Consider the following 21673-nt stretch of genomic DNA (forward strand, 5'->3'; position numbering starts at 1 on the left):
GAGCAAAATAGCATGAAATATAAAAACAGACTTTAAGAGCTTCGACAGGTATATAAAAAAGGAAACGAGTAGCTAAAGTAAACATTGGTCCCTTAGAGGATGAGACTGAATAACTAATAATGGGAAACATGGAAATGGCAGAAATTTTGCACAAATATTTTGTATTGGTCTTCATGGCAGAGGACACTAAAAACATCCCAATAGTTGATAATCAAGGAGCTATTCCAGGGTGGGGGGAGGGGGCAATGATTTAAAACAGTCACTATCACCAGAGATAAAGTACTAAGCAAACTAATGGGACTAAAGATGGACAAGTCCCCTGGCATGCATCCTAGGTTCTTAAAAGAAGTGGCTGCAGAGATAGTGAACGCATTGGTTGTAATCTACCAAAATTCCCTGAATTCTGGAGAGGTCCCAGCGGACTGCAAAACAGCAAATGTAACATCCTTGTTCAAGAAAAGAGACAGAAAGCAGGAAACTATAGACCAGTTAGCCTACCATCTGTCACTGGGAAAATACTGGAGTCCATAATTAAAGGAAGTAGTAGCAGGACATTTAGAAAATCATATTGCCATCAAGCAGAGTCAGCATGGTTTTATGAAAGGGAAGTCATGTTTGACAAATTTGCTGGAGTTGTTTGGGGATGTAACGAGCAGAGTGGATAAAGTAGAACCAGTTGATGTCATATATTTGCATTTCCAGAAAGCATTCGATAAGGTGCCACACAAAAGGTTATTGCACAAGCTAAGAGCTCACAGGGTTGGGATAATATATCAGAATGGATAGAGAATTGGCTCACTGACAGAAAACAGAGTCGGGATAAATGGGTCATTTTCAGCTTGGCAAACTGTAACTAGTGGGGTGCCGCAGGGATCAGTGCTGGGGCCTCAACTATTTACAATTTATATTAATAACTTGGATGAAGGGACCGAGTGTAATGCAGCCAAATCTGCTGATCAAACAAGCATAGGTGGGTAAGTAAGTTGTGAGGAGGACGCAAAGAATCTACAAAGGGATACAAATAGGCTCAGTGAGTAGGCAAAAATCAGGCAGATGGACTGTAATGTGGTAAAATGTCAGGTTATCTCCTTTGGTAGGAAAAATAAAAAAGCAAATTATTATTTGAATGGGGACAATTACAAAATGCTGTAGTACAGAGGGATCTGGGGGTTCTTGTATATGAAACTCAAAATGTCAGCATGCAGGTACATCAAGTAATCAGGAAGGCAAATGGAATGCTGGCCTTTACTGCAAGGGGGATGTAGTATAAAAGTAGTTAAGTCCTGCTACAACTGTACAGGGCGTTGGTAAGACCACACCTGGAGTATTGCGCACCAGATGGGAGGGGCAACATTTGGGGAAACTGATTCCCCACCAATTCCCATTCCCCTTCTTTCTGGTGGATAATGGAGGGACCAGTGTGTGTCATGTGCAAGTCAGTAAGAATTGTCAGCAAGCTCTTTCTAATTGGACATTTTATTCAGTGGAAACTTTCACACACTGTATTGTAGATTTTGTACCAAAGATCAATTTAGGATTAAAGTAAAAATACATAATATTGCAAACTAAATTTCAGTTGAGAGTCGCTGAATTAAGGGGAAAGATAACACACAGCATTGCTTAAATGGACACTGCAGCCCTGAGAGCACAACCAGCAACATATCCAGAATATTAAAGTCCAGCCCAGTTATAGAGTTATTAATATCAGCAGAAACAAACCCCAACTGTCAAAATGAACATGGTTCAGTCAGGATGTAATTAACAGCAGATTCCAACCTCTGCAATCACTTGTGAACTCGCTGGTGTGTCAGCAGGTTGTATGACCGAGTGAATCGCTTCCCACAATCAGAGCAGGTGAACGGCCTCTCTCCAGTGTGAACTCGCTGGTGTGTCTGCAGGGTGGATGACTGAGTGAATCCCTTCCCACAATCAGAGCAGGTGAACGGCCTCTCTCCAGTGTGAACTTGCTGGTGTTTCAGCAGGTCAGATGACTGAGTGAATCCCTTCCCACACTCAGAGCAGGTGAATGGCCTCTCCCCAGTGTGTACTCGCTGGTGTGATTGCAGGTGAGATGACTGAATGAATCCCTTCCCACACACTGAGCAGGTGAACGGTCTCTCCCCCGTGTGAACTCGCTGGTGTGTCAGCAGGTTGGATGACTGAGTGAATCCCTTCCCACATTCTGAGCAGGTGAACGGCCTCTCCCCAGTGTGAACTCGCTGGTGAGTTAAAAGGTCGGATGAATCAGTGAATCCCTTCTCACACTCAGAGCAGGTGAATGATTTCTCCCCAGCGTGAACTCGCTGGTGTCTTAGCAGGTTGGATGACCGAGTGAATTCCTTCCCACACACAGAGCAGGTGAATGGCATCTCCCCAGTGTGAACTCGCTGGTGAGTTACAAGTTGGGATGACCCAGTGAATCCCTTCCCACACACGGGGCAGGTGAACGGCCTCTCCCCAGTGTGACTGCGTCGGTGAATTTCCAGCACAGATGGTGATCTGAATACCTTCCCACAGTCACCACATTTCCACGGCTTCTGCATGGTGTGGGTATCCTTGTGACTCTCCAGGTTGGACGATCAGTTGAAGCCTCGCCCACGCACACAACACATTTACAGTTCCTCCGCGTTTTGAATGGTGCGTTGTTTTCTCAGACTAAAGCTCTTTCCACAGGCAGTGCACTGGAACACTCTCACTCGTGTGTGTGTGTCTCGGTGCCTTTCCAGTCACAGTATTATTTGAAATCTTTTCCCACAGGCAGAACAGACAAACATTTCTCCTTCCACTTTCAAAGGCCGATGATATTCGGGTCCTGATGAATCGAGTGACTCCGTCAGATCTTGACGTGATGTTTGGTTTGTGTTTCCTGTCTGAAAATCTCCCCTTCTAATATACAGTAAAAGGAGATAACAAAACTCATTACTGTAAGCACAAGACAGAAATTCAGAATAGACACATCTAGTTTCCATTGAACATTCTTTACTCTCTTGTTCTTCCAAAGCTGTAAATCCCTGTCCAACATCCCTGTGCTGAAATCCAAACCCATCGCACATTTCTAGACTGTTTCACCTGCACTCCCAGTTTTCCCACCAATTCTGGCTGGGTTCAGTTCTACACTCACTGGTTCCCCTCCCTCCCCTAAAGGTGCTAACTCTGGCTGGCTTCAGTTCTACACTCACTGGTCTCTCCTTCCCTGAAAGTGCTGACTCTGGCTGGGTTCAGTTCTATACTCACTGGTTCCCCTCCCCTGAAGATGCTGACTCTGGATGGGTTCAGTTCAATACTCACTGGTTCCCCTCTCTGCCTGCCCTGAAAGTGTTGACACTGGCTCGGTTGGAAGACCAGCTGCCCACCATCGAGCCCAGGCCGTTCGGCCGGGGGGTGTTGGGGTAAGAGTCGGAGCCTCAGGTCCTGCTTCTGGCTCCACGTGGATGGAATGATTCCGTCTGGAGGTGGCGGGGCTTAAAACGTGCGATCAGGGCAGGATTGGACAGACGCCTGTCTGTCCAAAAAAGTGCAGTATAAACCATTCGTCCCATAAATTATCTGACATTCCTTTACCAAGTTGGAGACACTGACAGCGCTCTTCCTTCCTATACCAAGATGGCCACGCACGCGCTTTTACTCACTGAATCATGCTACCTGAGCGCTGAACCGGCCTTCCTGCACCAAGATGACCACCGCTAGCCTGGGCCTGTGTCCGGAAGAAAGCCCCGAAGCTGCAACCGCCGATATTCCGGTTATTATTCCGGGTTGCGGCGGGCACCCATTGTTTAAGGCGGCATCCCCGGCTCCCCGCTGGTCCATTACTCCCCTCCGTTCGCTGAAAATGATCGCTTCTGTGCAGCAGAAATTTCGCGTGGCAGAGAGTCGGGATAAATGGATCCTTTTCCGGTTGGAAATCAGTGCTTAGTGGTGTGCCACAGGGATCAGTGCTGGGACCACAACTGTTTACAATATACATAGATGACCTAGAAGAGGGGACAGAATGTAGTGCAACAACATTTGCAGATGACACGAAGATTAGTGGGAAAGCGGGTTGTGTAGAGGACTGAGAGAGGCTGCAAGGAGATTTGGATAGGTTAAGCGAATGGGCTAAGGTTTGGCAGATGGAATACAATGTCGGAAAGTGTGAGGTCATCCACCTTGGGAAAAAAAAACAGTAAAAGGGAATATTATTTGAATGGAGAGAAATTACAACATGCTGTGGTGCAGAGGGACCCAAAAGGTTAGTTTGCAGGTGCAGCAGGTAATCAGGAAGGCAAATGGAATGTTGGCCTTCATTGCGAGAGGGATGGAGTACAAAAGCAGGGAGGTCTTGCTGCAACTGTATAAGGTATTGGTAAGGCTGCACCTGGAGTACTGCGTGCAGTTTTGGTCACCTTACTTAAGGAAGGATATACTAGCTTTGGAAGGGGTACAGAGACGATTCACTCGGCTGATTCCAGAAATGAGGGGGTTACCTTATGATGATAGATTGAGTAGACTGGGTCTTTACTCCTTAGAGTTCAGAAGGATGAGGGGTGATCTTATAGAAACATTTAAAATCATGAAAGGGATAGACAAGATAGAGGCAGAGAGGTTGTTTCCATTGGTAGGGGAGACTAGAACTCGGGGGCACAGCCTCAAAATACTGAGGAGCCAATTTAAAACCGAGTTGAGAAAAAATTTCTTCTCCCAGAGGGTTGTGAATCTGTGGAATTCTCTGCCCAAGGAAGCAGTTGAGGCTAGCTCACTGAATGTTTTCAAGTCAAAGATAGATAGATTTTTAAGCAATAAGGGAATTAAGGGTTACGGGGAGAGGGCGGGTAAGTGGAGCTGAGTCCACGACCAGATCAGCTATGATCTTATTGAATGGCGGAGCAGGCTCGAGGGGCTAGATGGCCTACTCCTGTTCCTAATTCTTATGTTCTTATGTTCCTCCGCCATTAGACGCACCGCGCATGTTCCAAACACAGCCAAGTTCTGCGCCTGCGCACAGAACTCCTGTAGTCTGGGTGCGGTACATTCTCCCCGCGGGGAATGCTGGGTAAAGGTCCCGGCATTGAAAGCAGGCATTCGTGAATAGAACAGGATTTACAAGGATTCCATTATTCACTGAACCATGTTCATTCTGGCAGTGATTGTTTGTTTCTATTGATCTTCATGACCCCTATACACGAGCTGGAGATTAATATTCTTTATAAATGTTGAATAAATTATCTTTGTTTCAAACACACTGTGTCGAATATTTGATCCCTCCATGATCATCGGAGACTCGTTGATGTAATTACCGACTGTTCCATTTTAGGGCTTTTTCTTAATCTAACTTATATCACTTCTCAGCTAGTTCGCCTTCTATCAGATCAAACCCCAAACTTGTTCCGGTTGAATACATGACTTGTGGTTGTAGTAGACTTAACTGCAATGTCTTACTTTAAACTCAGCTGAAATCGTTTGAACCACCCCTTTATTGAACTGTCTTGCTTAAAATTTTAAATTCGTTACTTTCTGAATCAGTTAACCCGTTTTTGGAACCGATTTAATTTTAAAAACTCATCCACACATTTTGCACATGATGGCCTGTGAAATATTCTGATATTTGTCATTGTCATTGCCACAAACTCCGTTCCCTAGCCACTGACTCCATCCCTCTGCCCAACTTCTGTCTGAGGCTGAACCAGACTGTTCGTCACCTTGATGTCATACTTGTCCCTGGAGTAAGTTTTTGACCACATATCCACAGCACAACTAGGGCTGCCTATTTCCACCGATGTAACATTGCCCGTCTATGCCCTTGACTCAACTCATCCACTGCTGAAGCCCTCATCCATGCCTTTGTTACTTCTGAACTTGACTAGTCCAACGCACTCCTCCCATATTCTACCCTACATAAATTAGCATTGATCCAAAACTTGACTGCCTTGTCGTAACTCGCACCAAGTCCAGCTCACCCATCACCCCTGTGCTCGCTGACCGACACTGGTTTCTGGTTAAGCAACACCTTGATTTCAAAATTCTAATACTTATTTTAAAATCCCTCCATGGCCTCGACCCTCTGTAATCTCCTCCAGCCCCACAATCCCCACCCCCCATAGACATCTATCTTCCTGAGCATCACTGATTATAATTGTTCAAACATTGGTGGCTGTGTTTGTGTTGCCTAGGCCTCACGTTCTAGAACTCCCAGCCTAAATCTCTCTGTCTAACCAGTGCTGTACCTGCCCAGGCAGTTTCTGATGGGATAGTATAGAGCAAACTTTTCTCTCTATCTCATCCATGTTGTATCTTCCCTCAGAGTGTTTGATGGGACAGTGTAGAGGGAGATTTACTCTGTATCTAACCCGTGCTTCACCTACCCTGGGAGTGGTTGATGGCACAATATAGAGGGCTATTTACTCTGTATTTAATCAGTGCTGTACTTGCCCTGGAAGTGTTTGATAGAATATAATAGAGAAGGCTTTACTCTGTATCTAACCTGTGCTGTACTTGTGATTGGAATGTTTGATGGGTCAGTCGAGAGGGGGATTCACTCTGTATCTCACATGTGCTGACTCTCTGACTAACCCGTGCTATGCCTGTTCTGGAGTGTTTGGGTGCTGTACCATCCCAGGCAGTATTTGATGGGACAATATTGAGGGAACTTTACTCTGTATCTAACGTGTGCTGTGTATGCTCTGGAAATGTCTGGTGGGACAGTGTAGAAGGATCCATACTGTGTATTTAACCTGTGCTGTACCTGCCCTGGGTGTCTTTGATGGGACAGTTTACAGTGAGCTTTAAATTGTAACTAATCCTTGCTGTACCTGCCCTGGGATTCTTTAGGATCGTATAGAGGGAGCTTTACTCTGGATCTAACCCCGTGCTGTACCTGCCCTGGGGCTGTTTAATGGGACAGTGTAGAGAGAGATTTACTTTTTGTTTAAACCATGCTGTACTTCACCTGAGAGTGTTTGATGCGGCAGATTAGAGACAGCTTTATTGTGTATCAATCCCGTACTGCACCTGGAGGAAGATATACTCCGTATCTAACCTATGTTGTACCTGTCCTTGGAATGTCTGATGGGACAGTGTTGACGAAGCTTTACTCTGTATCAAAGCAAAGCAAGTATATCCTTCCTTAGATAAGGAGACCAAAACTGTGCACAGTACTCCAGGTGTGGTCTCACCAAGGCCCTGCACAATTGCAAAGCGAGGTTTGAGAGAGGATTACCCTGTATCTAAATTATGCTGTAACTGCCCCAGGACTGTTTATTTGGACAGTGTAGAGGGAGCTTCACTTAGTATCTAACCAATACAGTACCTGCCCTGGGAGTGTTTGATGGGACAGTGTAGAGGGGGCTTTACTCTGTATCTAACCTGTGCTGTACCTGCCCTGGGAGTGTTTGATGGGACAGTATAGAATGAGCTTTACTCTGTATCTAACCCGTGCTGTACCTGCCCTGGGAGTGTTTGATGGGACAGTATAGAATGAGCTTTACTCTGTATCTAACCCGTGCTGTACCTGCCCTGGGTGTGTTTGATGGGACAGTATAGAATGAGCTTTACTCTGTATCTAACCCGTGCTGTACCTGACTGGAGAGTGTTTATGGTGGACACTCGGTGCTCAGAATACCCGATACCCCGGCGGTGACATTCATCACCGCGATGAGAACAGACACAGATCTGGAGGGACAGTGAGTGTCCCGAACATTGTTGTACAGTGTGCTCGATAGTTCATCCCTGGGTCTGAGCCTTTTGGTGATGATTTGAAGTTGATGCCCTCGAGTTACTGACTCACCATCTGTGGAAATAGTTTTTCCTCATTTACCTGATCAAATTTAGAACAGTTTCCTCAGATCTCCAATTACCCTTTGTTCTAATGAAAAGAGCCCCAGTTTCTCCAATCTCCCCTGATAACTAAAGCCTCTCTTCCCTAATATCGTCTCAGTGAATCTCTCTGCACCCTCTCCATGGCCTCCACATCCTTCCTGGTGTAAGATGCCTGAAACAAGAGACACAACATCCCCTGCATTTTCTTTCTCACTGCACGGTGTTATTTCCTGAAACCCTGCTGTCTGTCCTGAATTAATCCATTTCACTACCAAACGTTGCAATGTTTGCTCCACCCCACAGGGTTCCATCTTGATAAAGCCACAACACAAAGGTCCAGTTTCCTCCTGGAGTTTAGAGAAATCAGCTTTAACAATGGGGCAGAGTTTCATCCAATGAGGGAGATCCGGGCTCAGCCCCGCCCACTGTGTGCCGCAAGCCATGCCCCTCACACTGATTGGTTGGAGGACCATTTGACTACGAGCTCCGGTCCCGCTCCGCTCTTCCGAACCCCTGGGGGGTCTTCACACACAGCGAGTGAGGGTCCAGGCCTGAGAGACAACACTCCGCATTATCCGCCTCCCCACAACTACCCGCCAGTTTCAGACACAAACTCTGGGACAACCCGGAAGTGCTGGGAAATCCCCAGCGAGTCAGGGAGCGTCGGTAAATGGAGGAGAAATGGGGACAGGTCAGGGAGCGTCTGTAAATGAGGGCAAAATTACTATTTTTAGTTACCAAATGTATTACTGATTTTAATGGAATTCTTCCTGTGTCCCAGCTCCTATAATAATATAACTTCTATTTATATCGTGCCTTTAATGTAGTTAAAACATTAATACTGGCTGAAAAGGGATCAGACTATCAGGAGGCTACACACCACTGGCTGCTCATGAGTCAGTGATCTCCCATCACATTAATGTGCTTCTGCTGTCTGTGTTTAATAAAGTGCCAGGAGCACTTCACAAAAAGTGGGGAACCAGTGAATGTAGAATTGAACCCAGTCAGAATCAGCCCCTTCAGCGGAGGAGAGGGAGGGGAACCAGTGAGTGTAGAACTGAACCCAGCCAGAGTCAGCACCTTCAGCGGAGGAGAGGGAGGGGAACCAGTGAGTGTAGAACTGAACCCAGCCAGAGTCAGCACCTTCAGCGGAGGAGAGGGAGGGGAACCAGTGAGTGTAGAACTGAACCCAGCCAGAGTCAGCACCTTCAGCGGAGGAGAGGGAGGGGAACCAGTGAGTGTAGAACTGAACCCAGCCAGAGTCAGCACCTTCAGCGGAGGAGAGGGAGGGGAACCAGTGAGTGTAGAACTGAACCCAGCCAGAGTCAGCACCTTCAGCGGAGGAGAGGGAGGGGAACCAGTGAGTGTAGAACTGAACCCAGCCAGAGTCAGCACCTTTAGGGGAGGGAGAGACGTCGAACGAAAGGGAAAACATTGGAGATGGCGGGTTTGAACTTCAGTACAGGCAGGAAGGAGAGATGTGGGACAGGGATTTACAGCTTTGCGGGAACAAGACAGGAAAGAATGTTCCATAAAACTAGAATTGTCTCTTCTGAATTTATATCCTATATTTAGTGATGACTTTTGTAAACTCCTTTTACAGGGAGTTAGAAGAGGAGGATTTGCAGACGGAAAACTCAAACCAAACATATAATCAAGATCTGACTGAGTCACTTGCTCAGGACCTGACTATCATCAGTCTTTGAATGTGGAAGGAGAAATGTTTGTCTGTTCCGTCTGTGGGAAAAGATTTCAAACATCAGTGTGACTGGAAAAGCACCAAGACACAAACACCCGAGTGGGAGTGTTCCAGTGCACTGCCTGTGGAAAGAGCTTTAACCAGTTACACAGCCTGAAAAAACATCGCACCATTCACAGTGGGGAGAAACCGAACACATGTTCTGTGTGTAGATGAGGCTTCAACTGATCATCCAACCTGGAGAGGAATAAGGACACCGCACCATGGAGAAACTGTGGAAATGTGGGGACTGTGGGAAAGGATTCCGTTCCCCATCCCAGCTGGAAATTCATCGATGCAGTCACACTGGGGAGAGGCCGTTCACCTGATCCGTGTGTGGGAAGGGATTCATTAATTTATCACATCTTCTGAGACACCAGCAGGTTCACACTGATGGGACACCTTTTAAATAATCCAACGGTGCGAACTGCTTTAAAAGCTCTGCAGATCTGATTCAACACCAGCGAGTTCATACTGACGAGAAACAGTTCAGTCGCTCTCACTGTGGGAAGAGGTTCAGTCATTCACCCTCATTGCACACCAACGCACTCAACACTGGGGAGAGGCCATTTACCTGCTCCATGTGTGGGAAGGGATTCGCTTGCTCAACCCATGCTGCTGACACACCAACGAGTTCACGCTGGAGAGTCCGTTCACCTGCTCTGTGTGGAAATTGATTTGCTTGCTCATTCATACTGCAGAATAAGGGGTCAGACATTTCGGACTGAGATGAGGAGACATTTCCTCACTCAGAGGATGGCGAATTTTTGTAAATCTCTACTCCAGAGAGCTGCAGGTGCTCAGCCGTTGAGTAGATTCAAGACAGAATGTGATCATTTTTTGGAAACTAAGCGAATTAAGGGATATGGGGATAGTGCAGGAAGATGGAGTTGAGGTCGAAGATCAGCCATGATCTTGTTGAATGGCAGAGCAGGCCCGAAGGGGCAAAATGGCCGACTCTGGCTCCTATCTGTTATGTTCTGATGTACCGGTGGACACGGCCTGCTCCCTCTCCAGGGCCACCCGGACACAGACCAGACCGCAGGAAGAGAGGCAGGCAGCCACAGCGACTCCCGGACCCTGTCCATCCTGGACCGACAAATTGCTGTTCTAGCCAGGCCCAAGAGCAGGTCCAGAAGATCCTCTGACTTACCCACACCCTCCCCCCTCCCCCCCCACCACCCCCCTCCACACGGGAGGCAAAATATTAGGAATATGGGGTTAATTGTAATGAAAAATTGAGGAGCACCCCTTCAGGTAACTATACAGGGACTGCAACCTCTCACATTGAATATATACATGGGCCATGGACTCCTCTAGGCTGCAAAAAACAAAACTGGCCCTGGAGTCTGGAAGGACGTTAAGAACGGCTCTCTTGCTGCTGAAACTCTCATCCACGCCCTTGTTACCTCTAGACATGACTACTCCAACTCACTCCTGGCTGGCCTCCCACATTCTACACTATGTAAACTTGAGGTCATCCAAAACTCAGCAGCCCGTGTCCTAACTCGCACCAAGTCACGATCACCCATCACCCCTGTGCTCGCTGACCTACATTGGCTCCCGGTTAAACAACGTCTCGATTTCAAAATTCTGATCCTTGTTTACAAATCACTCCATGGCCTCGCCCCTCCCTGTCTTTTTCAGCCTCACAACCCCACAAGACCTCTGCACTCCTCGAATTCTGCCCTCTTGAACATCCCTCATTATAACTGCCCAACCATCGGTGGCCGTGCCTTCAGCTGTTTGGGCCCAACGCTCTGGAACTCCTCCCTAAACCTCCCTCTCTACCTGCCTTTCATTCTTTAAGATGCTCCTTAAAACCTACCTCTTTCACCAAGCTTTCGATCATCTGCCTTAATTTCTTCTTTTGTGGCTCGGTGTCAAATTTATTTATTTTGTTTTGTTTTAACACTGCTGTGAAGTGCCTTGGGACATTTTACTACATTAAAGGTGCTATATAAATAAAAGTTATTATTATTAATAATAAAAACTGTTGCACACGACTGCTCCGTGCAACCCTCTCCACCCCAGATCCCCAATGGTGCAGGGAAGGACCCCTGCGTAGAGAGCCCTCCTTTGGGGACCCCCGCCTCCGCTGGACAGAAAGATGACCCGCCATTGTGACTGCTTCCCTTGGCAGAGAGGTCAACAACCAGAGGACATAGGTTTAAAGTTAATTGAAGGGGGGTTTAGAGGAGATATGATAGGGATCAGAAAATAAAAACTGATTTAAGGAATAATGGATAAATAGTTATGACTGAATCAAAAGGAGAAAAGGGAAGATCATGTTTCTTTCTTACTGTTCTCATGTTTTTCTTTGATATTTCAGTAAAGTTTTAGGAAAACGTGCGACACTTCCTTTGTTTGGTTGTGGCTCCTCCCCCTTTTCCAAGTGGCATTGGGAAGTTTAATATTGGAGTTATTGAGGTTAATTAACCTATTAAACACCAGACTTTTATTATGGCCATGATCAAATTCTGGATGATGTAAATTGTGTGGAGAGTCTTTAGTTCCGGACATAAGGCATTTCACATTAATAATGGGTATGGTTTTTAAAAATTCTGACCAATGTGTAACTGGGGAGAAAAGAATGAAATACTATTATTTGCAAAGTTGTTTTTCTGAATGTTTATTTTGAGAATAAAAACACAGAGACTTTACAAAGGTAAAATTTTTAACTGGAGAGTTTAAACTGAAAAAGGCTGAAGTCGACATTAATTAATGGTGTCTGTGTTTGTCAGCTTTCGAAACAAAGGAAGTTAACTCTTTCACGGGCAGCTGTGAACTCTGTTTTAACTCAGTGGGTGATACCTTTTGAATATTGGAAATCTTCTTAATTTGAAGAGAATCACCAGAGATTCTGTTTCTTTTGTTTTAAGTAGGTGACCATTGGGAAGAAGCGATGTTGTTTAAAGGGGTTAGTGGATTGTGCCTGAGGGGTCAGGAGGGCACACCACTGTAACTGGCTACATCTGAGAGTAAATCTCAGAAGTGGGATTCGTCCTCTCCAGGGGAATGAGAAAGAAGGGGTGCCGAATGGGATACCCCCACCTAATCAGGTACAGTATGATCGAAAGGGAAGTGAGCAGGACACGGGAGCTGGAAGAATCTCCTCGGGTCCCAGATTTGGAACTACCTCCGATCCACAGACATACCTCGCAAACTCTGTCAATCTTTCAGAGTAGTAACAGACATATCGTGAACGGTAAAAGTAGGGACAATCGAGGGTATAGGATAGGGGTACATTTACAGTGGCATGGTAATCATACCACTGTAACCGGCCATTATATCAAGGGGTGCAAGGACGGGAGCGCGGTTGTACAAACAGTTTTTAAAAAAAAAAAAGACTCATCCAAAGGCTCCTTTGTGGGAAAAGCGAATTATTTGTCATAAACACATCCCAGGGCCAACAAATGGGTGAATGGTAATCTCAACTCGGGTATATTGTACCATGATGTGCATCACAAAGTGGTATCTGTTATATTGAATCTGACCAAAGTGCGACTACCTGGGTGGTGCAAGCTTAAAACAGCGCAGCTACATTGGAGAATGAGCAAGGGAGTTTGTCAGATGGCCAGTACAACCTGCACTGAATTCAGGGAGAGTGATGGGCTTGATCGTACCTTGATAAGAATGGTGCCGAGACTATTGGGGAGTATCATAACAGAAGGCAGTGAGGCCTGATTAATATAAGAACATAAGAATTAGGAACAGGAGTAGGCCATCTAGCCCCTCGAGTTTTCTCCGCCATTCAACAAGATCATGGCTGATCTGGCCGTGGACTCAGCTCCACTTACCCGCCCGCTCCCCATAACCCCTAAATCCGTTATTGGTTAAAAATCTATCTATCTGTGATTTGAATACATTCAATGAGCTAGCCTCAACTGCTTCCTTGGGCAGAGAATTCCACAGATTCACAACCCTCGGAGAAGAAATTCCTTCTCAACTCGGTTTTAAATTGGCTCCCCCGTATTTTGAGGCTGTGTCCCCTAGTTCTAGTCTCCCCGACCAGTGGAAACAACCTCTCTGCCTCTATCTTGTCTATCCCTTTCATTATTTTAAATGTTTCTATAAGATCGCCCCTCATCCTTCTGAACTCCAACGAGTAAAGACCCAGTCTACTCAATCGATCATCATAAGGTAACCCCCTCATCTCCGGAATCAGCCTAATGAATCGTCTCTGTACCCCCTCCAAAGCTAGTATATCCTTCCTTAAGGTGACCAAAACTGCACGCAGTACTCTAGGTGCGGCCTCACCAATACCCTGTACAGTTGCAGCAGGACCTCCCTGCTTTTGTACTCCATCCCTCTCGCAATGAAGGCCAACATTCCATTCGCCTTCCTGATTACCTGCTGCACCTGCAAACTAACTTTTTGGGATTCATGCACAAGGACGCGGTGTCCACCGGTACGCTCGCGGCCTTCCGCGAGAGGTGGGCACCGGAGGGACTGGAGTGCATCATCACGCCCGGCAACCAAATTTTAATTTGATTTTACGTTTTAAAGTTTAATTTGTTTTAATTGCCGGTGCTTTTAGTGTCCCCCTCCCCTTTTATAGGGGGCACTGGAAAAAATTTGATTTTAGCGCCCAAAAAAAAAAACAAAAAAAAAAAGAAGAAAAACACAAAAAAAAAAGGGGGAAAAAAAAGGGCCTTGTAAATGTCTGGTGTGTCACCCAGGTAGGGTGGCACGGTTTAATGTTTTTTGTTTTTGCAGATAAACTCCAAAAAGAGTTTCATGCACAAGGATCTACCGGTACGCTCGCGGCCTTCCGCGAGAGGTGGGCACCGGAGGGACTGGAGTGCATCATCACGCCCGGCAACCAAATTTTAATTTGATTTTACGTTTTAAAGTTTAATTTGTTTTAATTGCCGGTGCTTTTAGTGTCCCCCTCCCCTTTTATAGGGGGCACTGGAAAAAAAGTGTGATATTAGTGCCCAAAAAAAAAAGAAAAGAAAAACACAAAAAAAAAAGGAAAAAAGGGCCTTGTAAATGTCTGGTGTGTCATCCAGGTCGGGGGGCACGGATTAATGTTTATGTTTTTCAGGTAAACTCCAAAAGAGTTTCATGCACAAGGACTCCCAGGTCCCTTTGCACCGCAGCATGTTGTAATTTCTCCCCATTCAAATAATATTCCCTTTTACTGTTTTTTTTCCCCCAAGGTGGATGACCTCACATTTTCCGACATTGTATTCCATCTGCCAAACCTTAGCCCATTCGCTCAACCTATCTAAATCTCTTTGCAGCCTCTCAGTGAACTCTACACAACCCGCTTTCCCACTAATCTTTGTGTCATCTGCAAATTTTGTCACACTACACTCTGTCCCCTCTTCCAGGTCATCTATGTACATTGTAAACAGTTGTGGTCCCAGCACCGATCCCTGTGGCACACCACTAACCACTGATTTCCAACCCGAAAAGGACCCATTTATCCCGACTCTCTGCTTTCTGTTAGCCAGCCAATTCTCTATCTATGCTAATACATTTCCTCTGACTCTGCGTACCTTTATCTTCTGCAGTAACCTTTTGTGTGGCACCTTATCGAATGCCTTTTGGAAATCTAAATACACCACATCCATCGGTACACCTCTATCCACCATGCTCGTTATATCCTCAAAGAATTCCAGTAAATTTGTTAAACATGATTTCCCCTTCATGAATCAATGTTGCGTCTGCTTGATTGCACTATTCCTATCTCGATGTCCCGCTATTTCTTCCTTAAGGATTGCTTCAAGCATTTTCCCCACTACAGATGTTAAACTAACCGGCCGATAGTTACCTGCCTTTTGTATGCCCTCTTTTTTAAAACAGAGGCGGTACATTAGCTGCTTTCCAATCCTCAGGTACCTCCCCAGAGTCCATAGAATTTTGGTAGATTATGACGAATTCATCTGCTATAACTTCTGCCATCTCTTTTAATACCCTGGGATGCATTTCATCAGGACCAGGGGACTTGTCTACCTTGAGTCCCATTAGCCTGTCCAGCACTACCCCCCTCCTAGTGACAGTGATTATCTCAAGGTCCTCCCTTCCCACATTCCCGTGACCAGCAATTTTTGGCATGGTTTTTGTGTCTTCCACTGTGAAGACCGAAGTAAAATAATTGTTTAAGGTCTCAGCCATTTCCACATTTCCCATTATTAAATCCCCCTTCTCATCTTCTAAGGGACCAACATTTACTTTAGTCACTCTTTTCCGTTTTATATATCGGTAAAAGCTTTTACTATCTGTTTATATGTTTTGCGTAAGTTTACTTTCGTAATCTATCTTTCCTTTCTTTATTGCTTTCTTGGTCATTCTTTGCTGTCGTTTAAAATTTTCCCAATCTTCTAGTTTCCCACTAACCTTGGCCACCTTATACGCATTGGTTTTTAATTTGATACTCTCCTTTATTTCCTTGGTTATCCCTTCTCTTATCGCCCTTCTCTTTCACTGGAATATATTTTTGTTGAGCACTATGAAAGAGCTCATTAAAAGTCCTCCACTGTTCCTCAATTGTGCCACCGTTTAGTCTGTGTTTCCAGTCTACTTTAGCCAACTCTGCCCTCATCCCACTGTCGTCCCCTTTGTTTAAGCATAGTATGTTCGTTGGAGATACTACTTCCTCACCCTCAATCTGTATTACAAATTCAACCATACTGTGATCACTCATTCCGAGAGGATCTTTTACGAGGAGATCGTTTACTATTCCTGTCTCATTACACAGGACCAGATCTAAGATAGCTTGCTCACTTGTAGGTTCTGTAACATACTGTTCTAAGAAACAATTCTGTATGCATTCTATGAATTCCTCCTCAAGGCGACCCCCATGCGATTTGATTTGACCAATCGATATGTAGGTTAAAATCCCCCATGATTACTGCCGTTCCTTTTTCACATGCCTCCATTATTCCCTTGATTATTGCCCGCCCCACCGTGAAGTTATTATTTGGGGGCCTATAAACTACGCCCACCAGTGACTTTTTCCTCTTACTATCTCTAATCTCCACCCACAATGATTCAACATTTTGTTCATTAGAGCCAATATCGTCTCTCACAACTGCCCTGATATCATCCTTTATTAACAGAGCTACCCCGCCGCCTTTCCCTTCTTGTCTATCTTTCCGAATTGTCAGATTTAATTCCCAGTCTTGGCCACCCTGCAACCACATTTCTGTAATGGCCACCAAATCATACCCATTTGTAATGATTTGTGCCGGCAACTCATTTACTTTATTTCGAATGCTCCATGCGTTTAGGTAAAGTGTTTTAATACTAGTTTTTAAACCATGAGTTTTAGTTTTGACCCCTCCTGCAGCTTCTTTATATTCATACATATTGTCCCTTCCTATCACCTTGTGGTTTACACTTGCCCCAGTGCTACTCTGCTCTGTTGCCTCCTGCATTCTTTCTTGGGGTCCTGTTCATCTGAGCTCTCACCCACTCGAACTGGCTCAGAACCCTCTCCTGGGTTCTGAATACTCCTCGCATTGAGGCACCGAGCTTTCATGCTTGCCTTTTTATTACACTTTGATCCTTTAGAATTTTGCTGTACCGTGGCCCTTTTTGTGTTTTGCCTTGGGTTTCTCTGCCCTCCACTTTTACTCATCTCCTTTCTGTCTTTTGCTCCTGTCTCCATTTTGTTTCCCTCTTTCTCCCTGCATTGGTTCCCATCCCCCTGCCATATCAGTTTAACTCCTCCCCAACAGCACTAGCAAACACTCCCCCGAGGACATTGGTTCCGGTTTTGCCCAAGTGCAGACCGTCCGGTTTGTACTGGTCCCACCTCCCCCAGAACCGGTTCCAAATCTCCAGGAATTTGAATCCCTCCCTGCTGCACCACTGCTCAAGCCACGTATTCATCTGAGCTATCCTGCGATTCCTCCTCTGACTAGCACGTGGCATTGGTAGCAATCCCGAGATTACTACTTTTGAGTTCCTACGTTTTAATTTAGCTCCGAGCTCCTTAAATTCGTCTCGTAGGACGTCATCCCTTTTTTTACCTATATCGTTGGTACCACAACTAGCTGTTCACCCTCCCTTTTCAGAATGTCCTGCACCCGCTCCGAGACATCCTTGACCCTTGCACCAGGGAGGCAACATACCATCCTGGAGTCTCGGTTACGGCCGCAGAAACGCCTATCTATTCCCCTTACAATTGAATCCCCTATCACTATCGCTCTCCCACTCTTTTTCCTGCCCTCCTGTGCAGCAGAGCCAGCCACGGTGCCATGAACTTGGTTGCTGCTGCCCTCCCCTGATGAGTCATCCTCCTCAACAGTACTTAAAGCGGTGTATCTGTTTTGCAGGGGAATGACCGCAGAGGACCCCTGCACTACCTTCCTTGCACTGCTCTTCCTGCTGGTCTTCCATTCCCTATCTGGCTTCCATTCCCTTCACCTGCGGTAAGACCAACTCGCTACACGTGCTACTCACGTCATTCTCAGCATCGTGGATGCTCCAGAGTGAATCCACCCTCAGCTCCAATTCCGCAACGCGGACCATCAGAAGCTGGAGGCGGATACACTTCTCGCACACGTCGTCGTCAGGGACACTGGTGTCGTCCCGGAGTTCCCACATGGTACAGGAGGAGCATATCACGTGACCGAGCTCTCCTGCCATGACTTAACTCTTAGATACACTTAAATTGGCAACAACAATGCTAAAGTTTACTCACTGTTACAGAAGAGAAAAAAGAAAAACTACTCACCAATCAGCAGCCAATCACTTACCCTCTTGGCTGTGACGTCACCTTTCTATTTCTTTCTACTTTTTTGCCTTCCTCCTGTAGCTGCACAAGCTCCGCCTCTCGCCGACACTGCTCGACTCCTTGTCTCACGGCCTTTTGTAGGTCTCCACACACCCCGGACTGTCGCCTCTCACAGACACTGCTCGACTCCTTGTCTCACGGCCTTTTGTCGGTCTCCACACGCCCCGGACTGTCGCCTCTCGCCGACACTGCCCGACTCCTTGTCTCGCGGCCTTTTGTAGGTCTCCACACACCCCGGACTGAGGCCTCTCGCCGACACTGCCCGACTTCTCGTCTCGCGACCTTTTGTAGGCCTCCACGCACATATGTTGCAACTGGTTTAATGCTAAAAAGGGGGTAAACCAGATTATAAAAGGGAACAAATCATCTTTAATGAAACGGCTGGAAGTAATGTATGGATCTTGGTTAGTGGAACAAGCCCAAGGAAACCTGCAGCATATTGCAGAGGGAAAGCTCTCTTTCTGGGTAACTGATGGAGACCTAGGGTAATGTCCACTTATCAACTTACTAAGACTCTGTGCCAAGTCAGAAGGTTGGTACAGCTGTACCCGGTGGCACATTCAATTCCTTCGTCCAAATCATTAATATATATTGTAAATAGCTGGGGTCCCAGCACTGAGCCCTGCGGCACTCCACGAGTCACTGCCTGCCATTCTGAAAAGGACCCGTTTAGTTCTACTCTTTGCTCCTTGTCTGCCAACCAGTTCTCTATCCACGTCAATACATTACCCCCAATACCATTGTGCTTTGATTTTGCACACTAATCTCATGTGGGACCTTGTCAAAAGCCTTTTGAAAATCCAAATACATCATATCCACTGGTTCGCCCATGTCCATTCGACTAGTTACATCCTCAAAAAATTTCAGAAGATTTGTCAAGCATGATTTATTTCCCTTTCATAAATCCATGCTGACTTGGACAGATCCTGTCACTGTTTTACAAATGCGCTGCTATTTCATCTTTAATAATTGATTCCAACATTTTTCCCACTACCGATGTCAGGCTAACCGGTATATAATTCCCTGTTTTCTCTCTCCCTCCTTTTTGTAAAAGGTGGGGTTACATTAGCTACCCTCCAATCCATAAGAACTGATCCAGAGTCTATAGAATGTTGGATAATGACCACCAATGCATCCACTATTTCTAGGGCCACTTCCTTAAGTACTCTGGGATGCAGACTATCAAACCCGGGGGATTTATCTGCCTTCAATCCCATCAATTTCCCCAACACAATTTCCTGACTATTAAGGATTTCCTTCAGTTCCTCCTTCTTGCTAAACCCTCGGTCCCCTAATATTTTTGGAAGATTATTTGTGTCTTCCTTAGCGAAGACAGAACCAAAGTATTTGTTCAATTGGTTTGCCATTTCTTTGTTCCCCATTATAAATTCACCTGATTCTGACTGCAAGGGACCTACATTTATCTTCACTAATCTTTTTCTCTTCACATATCTGTAGAAGCTTTTGCAGTCAGTTTTTATGGTCCCTGCAAACTTACTCTCATACTCTATTTTCCCCCTCCTAATTAAATGCTTTGTCCTCCTCCGCTGAATTCAAAATTTCCCCCAGTCCTCAGGTTTGCTGCTTTTTCTGGCCAATTTATATGCCTTTTCCTTGGATTTAACACAATCCCTAATTTCCCTTGTTAGCCACGGTTGAGCCACCTTCCCCATTTTATTTTTACTCCAGACAGGGATGTACAATTGAAGTTCATCCATGCGATCTTTAAATGCCTGCCAGTGCCTATCCACCGGCAACCCATTAAGTATCTTTCGCCAATCTATCCTAGCCAATTCACGTCTCATACCATCGAAGTTACCTTTCTTTAAGTTCAGGACCCTAGTCTCTGAATTAACTGTGTCACTCTCCATCTTAATGAAGAATTATACCATATTATGGTCACTCTTCCCCAAGGGGCCTCACACAACATGTTTGCTAATTAATCCTCTCTCATTACTCAAGACCCAGTCTCGGATGGCCAGCCCTCTAATGGTTCCTCGACATATTGGTCTAGAAAACCATCCCTAATACACTCCAGGAAATCCTCCTCCACCGTATTGCTACCAGTTTGGAAAGCCCAATCTATATGTAGATTAAAGTCATCCATGATAACTGCTGTACCTTTATTGCACACATCCCTAATTTCCTGTTTGATGCCATCTCCAACCTAACGACCACTGTTTGGTGGTCTGTACATAACTCCCACTAGTGTTTTCTGCCCTTTGGTGTTCTGCAGCTCCATCCAGACTCCACATCATCCAAGCTAATGTCCTTCCTTACCATTGCGTTAATCTCCTCTTTAACCAGCAACGCTTCCCCACCTCCTTTTCCTTTCTGTCTATCCTTCCTGAATATTGAATACCCCTGGATGTTGAGTTCCCAGCCTTGGTCACCCTGGAGCCATGTCTGCGTGATGCCAATTACATCATATCCGTTAACTGCTATCTGCACAGTTAAGTCATCCACCTTATTAGGAATGCTCCTCGCATTGAGGCACTGAGCCTTCAGGCTTGTTTTTTTTAAACACTTTGTCCTTTTAGAATTATGTTGTAATGTGGCCCATTTTGATTTTTGCCTTTGATTTCTCTGCCCTCCACCTTTCCTTATCCCCTTTCTACCTTTTGCTTCTGCCCCCATTTTACTTCCATCTGTCTCCCTGCATAGGTTCCCATCCCCCTGCCATATTAGTTTAACTCCTCCCCAACAGCACAAGCAAACACTCCCCCTAGTACATTGGTTCCGGTCCTGCCCAGGTTCAGACCGTCCGGTTTGTACTGGTCCCACCTCCTGTGTGTCGGCCGGCACGGGCACAGGCTGAATGGCCTCCTTCTGTGCCGTAAATTTCTGTGATTCTAAATCTCTCCGCCTCAGTATCAAACTATTCTCTATAACGCTCCTGAGAAGCGCCTTTGACTAATTTACCAGGTTGAAGGCGCTATATAAATCCAGGTTGGTGTTGTGAGGTGATGACGCGCGTGTTGCCCAGGTTACTCCATTTCGCGGGCACTGGGACCCTGAAGCCCCGCCCACTCATTGTTCCTGCCCAAGTTGCCCGCGATTGCGCCAGTGACGCCGCTGACCCGGGCCCGTCACCGCGGTCTGTGGGCTCTGATTCTGAGCCTGAGGCCTACACCGGGTGTGTATGAATTCTCCCCGACCCACCCGCGGGTCCACATCCTCCCCCGCGCCCACAATCTCCTACCGCCTTCCCGAAGCATCCGGTCGACTGACATCCGTCTTCTCCGCCCGCGCATGCTCAGTGCGGCAGACCCGGGCTCAGCCCCGCCCATTGCGGGCCGCAAGCCCCGCCCCCCCTCAGACTCCGATTGGTTGGAGGACCAACCGCTTGCTCGGTCTTCCAGCCCCGCCCACGCTCTTCCTATTGGTCCGGA

General features: G+C 46.2%; 1 protein-coding gene and 1 long non-coding RNA gene across 6 annotated transcripts in view; both read right to left on the minus strand.

The window, feature by feature from the left end:
- Nucleotides 1–21673, minus strand: part of LOC139232625 (uncharacterized) — a 973018-nt gene that overhangs the window by 49725 nt on the left and 901620 nt on the right. The window lies entirely within an intron of this gene.
- LOC139232596 (zinc finger protein 239-like) lies at nucleotides 1461–21538 on the minus strand. 5 transcript variants are annotated; one of them, XM_070863020.1, is made up of 3 exons: nucleotides 21484–21538; nucleotides 18244–18606; nucleotides 1461–2886 (listed from the first exon to the last, which is right to left on the minus strand). In XM_070863020.1, the coding sequence occupies exon 3, from the start codon at nucleotides 2541–2543 to the stop codon at nucleotides 1785–1787; it is 759 nt and encodes a 252-aa protein (XP_070719121.1). In that variant the 5' UTR covers nucleotides 2544–2886; nucleotides 18244–18606; nucleotides 21484–21538; the 3' UTR covers nucleotides 1461–1784. The 5 variants fall into 5 exon arrangements, with proteins under 5 accessions (XP_070719121.1, XP_070719122.1, XP_070719124.1 ...); XM_070863021.1 differs by lacking the exon at nucleotides 21484–21538 and adding an exon at nucleotides 21204–21460; XM_070863023.1 differs by lacking the exons at nucleotides 18244–18606; nucleotides 21484–21538 and adding an exon at nucleotides 21204–21460.

This window comes from Pristiophorus japonicus, chromosome 20 (assembly GCF_044704955.1).
Source record: "Pristiophorus japonicus isolate sPriJap1 chromosome 20, sPriJap1.hap1, whole genome shotgun sequence".
Classification (NCBI taxonomy): Eukaryota; Metazoa; Chordata; class Chondrichthyes; family Pristiophoridae; genus Pristiophorus; species Pristiophorus japonicus.